General features: G+C 43.5%; 1 protein-coding gene across 3 annotated transcripts in view; it reads right to left on the bottom strand.

The window, feature by feature from the left end:
- Positions 1-3,946: 3,946 nt before the first annotated feature.
- LOC123999644 (roundabout homolog 1-like) overlaps positions 3,947-10,891 on the bottom strand; it is a 32,819-nt gene continuing 25,874 nt past the window's right edge. For 2 of the 3 annotated variants that reach the window (XM_046305605.1, XM_046305607.1), the window contains exons 14-19: positions 10,238-10,573; positions 10,030-10,131; positions 9,586-9,727; positions 8,718-8,954; positions 8,052-8,407; positions 3,947-5,517 (exon numbers count right to left, since the gene is read on the bottom strand). In XM_046305605.1, coding sequence (XP_046161561.1) covers positions 5,231-5,517; positions 8,052-8,407; positions 8,718-8,954; positions 9,586-9,727; positions 10,030-10,131; positions 10,238-10,573 — 1,460 coding nt within the window. In that variant the 3' untranslated portion in view covers positions 3,947-5,230. The remainder of the gene's footprint in view (positions 5,518-8,051; positions 8,408-8,717; positions 8,955-9,585; positions 9,728-10,029; positions 10,132-10,237; positions 10,574-10,891) is intronic. The other variant, XM_046305606.1, reaches the window with a different exon arrangement.

The raw sequence follows: 10,891 nt of genomic DNA, 5'->3' as shown, positions 1-10,891 counted from the left end.
ACCAACAGTGCAGTTCAAGAAGAGTTGAGAAAATATTTACCAAATAAACCAAAGTAAAAAATAATAAAAAGTAGCACAATAAAATAAAAAGGCTAATTACAGGGGTTACCGGTACTGAGTCAGTGTGCGGGGGTACAGCTGATGTCATTTGTACATGTAGATAGGAGTGAACATCACATTGAAGTGTTGATGGTAACACAACGTGTATAGTGGAGCTGTGTATAGTGTTATGGTCAGATATAAAAATGCTGTGCATGCCATTATTTTGGCTACCATGGCTATCCCCCATAGGATGACAATTCCCCCATCCACAGGGCATCAGTCACTAGATCTCAACCTAATTGAACCCTTATGGGAGATTCTGGAGCACGAGAAAGTGTTTTCCACCACCATCAACAAACCACCAAATTATAGAATTTCTTGAGGAAAAATGGTGTTGCATCCCTCCAAGAGTTCCAGACACTTGTCAAATCTATGCCAAAGTGCATTGAAGCAGTTCTGGCTCATGGTGGCCCAAAGCCCTATGTAGATGTTTCCTTTATTTTGGCAATTACCTGTACATTGTACATTTCATCAGTGAGAGAGACTCGAATATCACATTAATTTATATATATCCACAGTGTACATGGCAAAGTTGGTTCCTCTTTCAGTAATGTCTTTGGTCACATTCGCATTGGGTCAAACAAAAACTTTAGTAAAGTGTAGACTTTACTGTGAAATGATTACTTACAAGCACTTTCCCAACAATGCAGAGTTAAAAAGTAAGAAAAATTGGCCAAAAATAAAAAAGGAAATAGTAACAAAATAACAATAACGAGACTACATACAAGGAGTACCGCTACCGAGTCAATGTATAGGGCTACGAGGTAGTTGAGATATGTAAAAGTGACTAGGCAATCAGGATAGATAAAAACTGAGTAGCAGCAGCGTATGTGAAAGAGTGTCTATATCGGAGTATGTGAGTGCGTAGAATCAATATGCATATGTGTGTACATTTTCTATGTGTGAGCGTACGTAGTGGGTGTGTGTGTCACAGGAGGTTGGTGGCACCTTAATTGGGGAGGACATGCTCATAGTGATGGCTGGAACAGTATAAATGGTATCTAACTCATCAGACGTGGACACCATGCGTTTGATACCATTCCATTAACTCCATTCCAGCCATTATTATGAGCCGTCCTCCCCTAAACAGCCTCCTGTGCTGTGTATGTTGGCGTGTCAGTATAGTGTGTGGATAGATTTCAGTGAGTTTGCATAGAGCCGGTGCAAGAGAGTCAGTGCAAATAAATAGGGGGTCAATGCAAATAGTCAGGGCAGCCATTTGATGAACCGTTCCACAGTCTTATGTCTTGTGCTCTCCGTCACTGCTCGCCGTGCAGTAGCAGAGAGAACAGTCTATGGACTTGGGTGGCTGGAGACTTCTTCTGACACCGCCTGATACAGATGTCCTGGATGGCACGGAGCTCAGGCCCAGTAACGTACTGGGCCATACGCACTAGCTTCTGTAGCCGCTTATGGTCAGATGCCAAGCAGTTGCCATACCAGGCGGTGATGTCAAGATGCTCCACACGGTGAAGCTGTAGAACGTTTGAGGATCTGAGGGCCCATGCCTAATCTCCCACAAAATCTTCTCAATAGGACGATTCGTCGTCGTACCCTCTTCACAACTATGTTGGTGTGTTTGGACCATGATGAGTCCTTAGCGATGTGGACGTGGAGGAACTTGAAGCTCTCGACCCACTCCCCTACACCCCTGTCAATATGAATGGTGGTAAAGAGCAACTGCAGAAACTTGCAATTGACTGCAGTCAAAACTTCATGACCTTTGATCACATGATTTTTGTGAAGTTCATGCATTGGACACCGCAGGGGGTTGGTGGCACCTTAATTGGGGAGGACAGGCTTGTGGTAATGGCTGGAGCGGAATAGGTGGAATGGTATCAAATACATCAAACACATGGTTTCCATGCTCCGTTCCAGCCAGTTATGAGCTGTCCTCCCCACAGCAGCCTCCACTGGTGGACATGTAGGTGCAAGTTAGACCATTTTTTAACCCAATAATGCGACACACTTTGAGTGATCCCCTCAAACCCTCACAGCGTGTGTGTGTCTGCGTGTGAATGTGGAAGTGTGTGTGATGAAGGGGGTAAGCTGGTAACTTACATCGTATTGACATACATGGCAGAGTGGATATGGATTGCCCATGTGTGCCACATTGATTTCTAGTTAATAAAATAATTGTCACTGTTCAGTGTGCAATTTTCAGTTGCAATTTTTACCTCTGCCAAGATGGTTCTGGGCATACTTTGAAATCAAGGAATTCCACATAAAAGCTTTTCAGTTGAAACCTATTCAGCTAAGCAGCATTGCCTTTTCCAGAGAGGTGGAATGTAAGAAAATGGCTTGCCATAAATTCTGCAAAAGCAGAGCCTCAATATTATTGTCAAAAAAATCCAGGCATATCTAAATGGCCAACCCAGTCCAAATACAGGAGGAAGCATTGAATTACTTCTCTCTAATTAAAAGCAAGTTCTACTCCCTAGAGATAGCAGCGACCAAAATGCATAATCCCCCTGGTGAAATGGCAGCTATGACGTAAAAAAAAGAAACATTAAAATAAAATAAAAACGGGATTAAAGCGGGGTGGGGGGTTGGGGGGTGGGGATGAATAACACAAGTGTCAAAGCAGACCTGGGTTCAAATACTATTTGAAAAATTTCAGGCGGTGTTTGATTGAGCCGCAAGGGAAGCAACAGAATACACCCAAGTGTAAACCTCACATCTGTCACTCCAGGCAGGCTAAAGCAAATAAAGTATTTTAAAGATTTAAAATAGTATTTGAACCCAGGTCTATTTGGCAGATATTGGGGCATAGCTTCTGTCTCTGTGCTCTCTCTCCAGGCCAATGTGGGTCAGTGGATTTACCAACAGGCTATAAAAAGCTGCCATCTTGGCACGGGTCTAACGCAGTGATACAGATCCCTCTAGTACTATTTGTGTGTGTGTAGGGGGATGGTGTGTGTGTGTGGGAGCTGGTGTAGGCTTTTCATGTTGAGCATATGGCCGTGGGGTAGTGAACACTGTGAGACAAGGGCTAAATCTTCTGGATGTGTAGCCTACACAAACGAGGCAAAATGAGGACACTGTTGTGTAATGTAATTTCTGTCTGTTTGTTCATGGTAGTGGCGAATGGGGAATAACACTATGTAACAACTCAATACAAACTAATGGAGTAACCTCTGGCCAAGGACGCTATTGACCAAACTAACATTTACAGACACACATACACACACACACACACACACACACACACACACACACACACACACACACACACACACACACACACACACACACACACACACACACACACACACACACACACACACACACACACACACACACACACACACACACACACACACACACACACACACAGTTGAGCAAATATGAGGAGAGGCAATACATTGATCCGAGACCAGAGTGGACAAAATGCTTGACGCATCAAGAGATTGATTTCCTTTTGTTTGATTTTCTATGATTATAGAAGACTAACAGGTTGTCCTGCTGTTGTTCATCCTCTACAAGTACACGAATTGTTGAACGTGCCACTGGATTACACATTTCATTAAAAAGGTTTAGTGTCACATTTGGATTGAACAGGATGTAGTTGGAGTCAGATACCAGTTGGTTTATTTTTTGTCTGTGTGCAGGAGATCATCCCGAGCCACAGGAAGAGATTAGTAGTCTCAAAGTATCAATGATTTAGCTTGGTTGCCGGTCTGTTTTTGCTTTAGAAAAATGTTGGTAGTCTTGCCAAACAACGGGAAAGTTTGGCAAGGCAAGGATGAAACTCTCAGGAAAGGTACTGTACCTAGGCTAATGTCCACTGCTACTTTAGAAAGATCTCCTAGAATAAGCATTCATAACTAAGAACTTACCAGACTGAGACTTTATATGTTTTATTATCAATAAGGCCACAGTAGAAGATATTGGGTTAGTTAAGCTTCAAATGATAAATAATGCATGAAAATGTATATAAAAGGAATTATTATTCCTCATCTCGGGTGAGACATATTAGTCCAGTCCTACTGAACCTATTCTTATCGAAGGAAGCTCTTTACAGCGTGTGAAAAACATATTCTACTTATTGCTCAACGCGCACATTTCAGCAGGTACATAGGGCCAAATCCTAACGTCAGACACATAGGATATTTACACAAGTCATGTATTGATGACAAGGGGAGATCTGCGAAAACATTTAGTCCTGCACACACATCTGAAGTTGATGATTCAGCCCTCAATGTTAAGTTTCACGTTAAAAGGAAGAGAAATGAAACAAACTCTGAAACAAAACATAACTACATCTTCCAATTTCTAGTCAACCAACAAATGGTTAGCGCTCATAAAAATAAAAATAAATTGTATAGAGACAAAAGCACATTTAATAATTTTTTTTTTTTAAACGGAATAAAACGGTCTTGTGTGAACTAAGTGTCATTAAAAGAAAGAGAATGTGAGAATGGGTTGGAAAGTCAGCGTTCGTGGTTCTTTAAATTAAATCAGTCGTAGATATTTCCATTCTATTGCAAGTAAATGGTCTGTACAAATTAGCTCCGGAAGTTTTCAATTTGCTGTAATTAATATGAAACCAGACTGAATGCTGCGCTCACCAGTGTGCAACCAGTCTGTTTTAACCAGGCTAGTAGGATCATAGCGCTTGGAAGATTCTGGAAGACAAAAATAGTGCTGTAGTACAGTAATAGTGCCACTAAAAGCACAACACTCTCTAAATATTTGTTTTGGAACAACCTATGACATGACAGAATTTTGACTGAAACTTGTTTTGGCACTGCGGTTCATCTCTTGGAAAGCCCAACCCAGGTCATATGAGAACACAAAACAGTGGACACACCATAGAATATGTCCATTCTAGGAATTCTATTTTCATAGGCGAGACTGCCCTGAGGTAGTGTGGGAAACCTAGTTCAGGTAACCAATAGTGGTCTGGACGGGAGATGTTGAATGGTCATTTCAACCCGTTACACTACTACTGATGACTTGTAAAGCACTCACAGAGAAACAAAGACCACTTAAAAAATAATGAACGAAACCTATGTCGAAATGTAATCATTTTTTCTCATGTTTTTCATACTTAACAAATCAAGAGTAAATACAATTCATGTCTTGGCATTGAAATGGATTTGACCAAAAATCATCATCAAACAGATCATCGGTGTGGGGTCGTCCTCACCTCCCCTCGTCCTTCACCCCTACTCCCACTGGTGGCTCGGCGGTTGTCATAGTGAAGATCGTCACGGCAACGCCCCCAGGTGTTGCAAGCGGGGGCTGCTGCCTGAGAGGGGTACTGTGCACGGTACTGCGCCTCCATCTCCTCCACCCAAGCTGTGCTCCAGTCCCAAACGGGCATAGGGTCCAGCTCCCCGAAACACTCCTCTTCTTCCCCTCGAGCTGGAGGGAACAGGGCACTGAGGGGCGACGCCGGGGGAGAGAAGTCTGGAGAGGAGACAGTAGAACACAACTAGAGTTAACACACACACTGATACATGACACCATGTCACACTATCGGACATCACGATAGAGATACTATATATTACAAAATACATGAGATATGACACCATGATACAAAAAGAGATATGACAATTGACACCGTGATACAAAGAGAGATATGACAATTGACGCCATGATAAAAGAGATGTAACAGAAGAGACACATTTTTACAGTGCCAGAAAGTCTCTTTGTACCATATCAACAGTAAAAAAAACAGATGCACGATCACCCTGCCAACTTCTTAATTGGAATTGTCCCCTTGGCCAGTAATTAAAGAGGAAAATGACTTTTAAAGTGGAAAATGACATTGACGTGAATGGCACCCTATTCCCAACAACAGATTCAGTCGTGGGCCGAATTATTCTTATGCGGATGGTCGGGGGGCCCGGAATATATTTACAAATACTTAGTAGACTGCAAATTGAGCACAAGAAGCCCAAACAGATATAATATTTGACTAAAACTATTTCAAACTTTGCTTACATTTGGATATGATCATTTTTTCTCTCTATTATGCATGGGAATTCTTGGGAACAGAATTACAACATTTAAATAATTTTGTAGCTGATTTCCTGGTGTTTTTACAGTCTTTTGTCCAAAAAAATAAAAAATAAAATACATTTTATATATTTTTTTCTCAGAAAATTTAGGGGGCCAAATAAAACCACCCGCAGGCCGCCAGTTGGGGAACCTGACCTACATAGTGCACTACTTTTAACCGGAGCTGTATCGCCTTGGTCAAAAGTAGTGCACTATATAGGGTAGGGGTATCCAAATATTACCCTATGAGGTCTGGAGCCTACTAGTTTTCTGTTCTACCTGACAATCAAATGCATCCACCTGGGACAGTCCAATTCAGATTTTTTTTATCACTAATTGGTCATTTGACCAATCAGATCAGCTCTGAAAAAGGTCTGATGTTATTGGTCAAAAGAACAATAAATGGAAAAAATATCAGAATTGGGCTGCCTGTGTAAACACAGCCCTGATGTCCCAGGTCTAAATGAGTCCCTGATTTAGAGGGGAAGAATAAATAAATATGTCTGCATTTACACAGGCAGACCAATTGCAATACTTTTTCCACTAATTGGTATTTTTCAGCGCTGATCTGATTGGTCAACAGACCAAATACTGAAAATAAAAAAAATCTGACCAAATAAACAGACCAAATAAATCATAAGGAATAAGGTTTGAAGTGCATGTCCTATATCTAGGAGATATACTACATCTCAGAAAATATATATTGTTTTGACATATTTTGGCACAAAAGTACTTCCATATTTCCATAAATGATTTAATCTGGTACCGGGTAACCGTCAGATGAGTCCCGGGACACTTGTGGGGGTCACAGAGCAAAACGGAGAACACCATGGTGTTTCTGAGTCTTTCCATAGTGGTGTCATAATAGTTCGTAGCCCAAACCTTTCGAACGCAACAGACGTTTTCATGAGACCGATTTTATTGATTTTTTAAAGAACAATTGGGCAAATCGAGTAAAGTTGAATCGGACATCTGCACATTTGGAAAAAGGACAGAGTTATTGATTAAGTAACAGTCTGAGAATGCTGGCTCGCTAGCCCCTTTAATTTGCTGAGAGGTCTTAAGTAATCACCTATTGCCATCCCCCGAATCCTGAGCCAACCCCCTGCCCAACACACGCATGCACGCACACACACACACACACACACACACGCGGCGCACGCACACACACACACACACACACACACACACACACACACACACACACACACACACACACACACACACACACACACACACACACACACACACACACACACACACACACACACACACACACACACACACACACACACAGACTTTCTCTTTACATTGTGTGTGTCTGTGAGATACACTCTCAACTCAATCACATTTAACTGTCCCATAGGTCAGCTTCAGGGGCCACACAAGCACGGACAATTCCCACATGTAGCCCATCTATGCATCCTCGAATACAAGACCACTGCTTAAATCTAGGTAAGGCTACATCCCCAATGGATACAGAGCATGCTGATAAGCGACACAAATGAAAACTGGTGACGCCTGATTATGGGTCAACTTCATTTCTCCACCAGCTACTGGAATACACTGCAATTCTATTTATTAGTTGTAAAATGTTTGTTATTTGTTAAATACAAGGGACAACGTTAAATTCATTAATAATACCTAACCCTGACGTAGCCTGACACATCCATCCAGAAATCTTCATACGCAAGTATATGATGACCAAACTATAGAGGCTAGTGGAATCAGATGAAATGTCTGATGTAAATCTGACTCCAAGGCACCATTTTAAGATTGTCTTGTAATAGTGCACCATCTAGTGCCAGTTGGTGGAAAGACATCTGAAGGAATAACATACATCAATAACCTGTCTAAAGTATGATGATGATTGGCTACATTTGGGCAACCATATTAAAACATGAATTAACATTTTAATAATGTTTATCCAGCACCCTTGCCTGAGAAGGAGGCTTCACTCATGGACTCGGCGGCCACAGTGGCGAGCACGCGGGCAAAGTTGGAGTCGTTCATGAATGAGCCATCCGACGAGCTGATGAAGCTGTTGCGGGTGCTGTACGCCATGTTTCCCTCTGACACCGAGCCCCAGCCGTTCCACAGTGAACCCTCCCATTCGCTGCAGAGCGACGAGGGCGTGCTCTGAAACCGGGCCCGCCGGGGGCCCATTGGCTCCTGTTCGTCAGTCATCCCGTCCTCCAGTTGGTCGGAGGAGAGGGGCCCATAGATATAGCCCAGGGTGGGAGTGGGGGAAAAGGTGCGAGATAGGGAGGAAGCGGGAGGATTCTCCAACGTGGTGCTGGAAACAGGAAGTGAGGTAAGAAAGAGGTGAATAAAGTAAAAACTCACAACACCTGTAAAGCAATACTGTAGCAACAACAGAATTATTCTTGTAATATCAAAAATTTTACTGATAAAGAGACTAGCTACTGGCTTTGGAGAAAAGTCAGATTAAATATTACTGACAATACTTTTGGTTGTCTAAGTTTAAAAGCCCTTATCAATTGACGTAGTGGAATAGATAGCGTGAAAGCCTCAATCAATGACTCTGACAGTAAACCTCTCGCCCTCCCTCAGTCGCCACCCCTAGGTTTCTGTGGCAACCATACCTGTGCTTCTCAGCCCTGGGGCTGAGCTCCAGGTACTGGGTGACTTCCTGTGAGGTCATCGTTGCATCCTGCTCCTCATCCAAAGACATGCAGTAGGAGGCAGTGGACAGGCAGCTATAGGAGGGGCAGCCAGTGGTGGTGGTGTTAGTATTGGTGGGGGGGCCGTGGTGACCAGACGCAGCACACACAGACTGAAGAGATCCGGCATCTACAGTCAGCTTAGTGGACCTGCTGGATCTAGGTGTGATGAATAAAAGTCCGATGGTCATTTCCAATAATTAAAAATAAATTCATGAGACATTGATAAGTGACATTATTCAAGAATGTATATCATTAAATAATTAACAAAATGGCTATATCACAGAGTGGGTCTTTAAGCCAAAAATATTAGCTTGATATTACAGCAGCATGTCCCCCACAATGAAATCGGGGAGGGGACTGTGGATCTGTCTCAGTCTGTACGTTCGTCACGCTTAGTTGCCTAAATGTACTATAGTTACAAGATATTCCAATTTTGCTTCTAACAAAAGTGCTATTCCTTGCAAGAGAATAGTCATACTGTAACGAGAATTGAGCCGTTTCCTGTTTAAACTGTTGTTACGTGTCATTCATGGGCAAGTAAATTGGCATTTGATTGCTGGGTGTTGGTTGCCGTTCTCTGAGCCGTGTCGAGGCCCTGTCGCCGGGGCTAAGAGCAGAGAGGAAGTACAATCATTTTCTCCAGCAGTAGACAGGAAACCACAGGGTTTTACTATAATGGCCAACCAAATGGAGGAAAGCATGGCACAGTGGCTCATTAGAGAGGGGGGAATGGGAGAAGTTATGGGATAAATTGGTGTCAGGAAGTAGTCAACAGGATGTTCCTCACCCTTCCTCTGAGGTGAGGCTGTGTGTGTCAGTGGTGTCGCCCATGGGCAGTGGGAGTGGCAGCATGTCCACCAGCTGCGCTGAGGCAGAGTAGTGCAGGAGGCGGGGTGACTCCAGGGGCTTGAAGCACTCTGAGTGCCCACCTGAAGGAAAAATACACACAGGCACCAAGGTTAACACAACAAAAACAATGCCGTCAAGGACAGTGGTTCTGACTGTACTATCCATTCCTGGAGGAACCCCTAGGGGTGCACATATTTGTTCTAGCCCAACACTAACACACCTGATTGAAGAGAACTAATTACGAAGCCCTTGATAAGATCAATTAGGTGTGCTGGGTAGAACAAAAAGGAAACACCCTGCGGGGCAGTGAATACACTGGTCAATTGTTCCTGAGCATTAAACTCCTTTAGGGTATGAGTGGTATAAGAACACAGTACAGTACCTGGTGGGAGGTGGCTGAGCCTCTGTTTGTAAGGCATTCCCCTCATAGCCAACGCCTGGCTCCTCGACGACAACAGGGGGGCGCTGTTCACCGCATGGAGATCTGGGAAAGGAGACAAAGTCTGTGACTTAAAAGTAACTACAGATCGACATTCGCCAATAGCAAGGACATCAAAACCATGCAAGGAAGACACCATATTGACAATCACCTTGCTTGTAATTATTTTCCCACGACTCCTTGAGCACGCCCATCTTAGGCTGCGAGGGCAAGGCCTGTTTCCATGGCAATGCCTGGCCACCCTGGACAAGCGTGGTCTTGACAACTGTGGCAGGCTGGGAGATGCACACCGTCGCTGCGCCGTGCTGCGAGGGGGTGGTGGTGTGGCAGTGGGGCCGCTTGGGGCAACGGGCAGGGCTGTTGAAGGTCTTGAGGCCATTACCCGTCAGGTCCACGTAGAACGTCCCGTAGACACCGCAGCTGTCGGGCACAATGGGGACAGCCACGTCCAGAGAGCTGGGGTCCTTCTTGGCTGTGATGGGCAACGCTGGGAATAAGAAGAGGACCACTATTTGTCCCCCATGATGATGTTACATGTTGTGCGTCCACTTGTGTGGCTGGCATTGTATTTTTAAGTTGTCAAATAAATTATATCTATCGATCTAAGATTGGAGAAATTCTGAGGCAGAATGGATCAAGTGTATTGCTTACGTAATAGAGGTTCTGAGCTTCCATGGTGAATAGCAGAGTTAGTTGCATAATCAACTGGTCCAGAACCAGTCTTTGTTATCCAGCGCATACTGGTCACAGTAAGAAATGCGGTAGGAGTAACTTTTTTTTTGTTTATTTTTTTTAACCTTTACTT

Source organism: Oncorhynchus gorbuscha, linkage group LG16 (assembly GCF_021184085.1).
Source record: "Oncorhynchus gorbuscha isolate QuinsamMale2020 ecotype Even-year linkage group LG16, OgorEven_v1.0, whole genome shotgun sequence".
NCBI lineage: Eukaryota > Metazoa > Chordata > Actinopteri > Salmoniformes > Salmonidae > Oncorhynchus > Oncorhynchus gorbuscha.
This window is presented reverse-complemented; position numbering and strand designations above follow the sequence as displayed.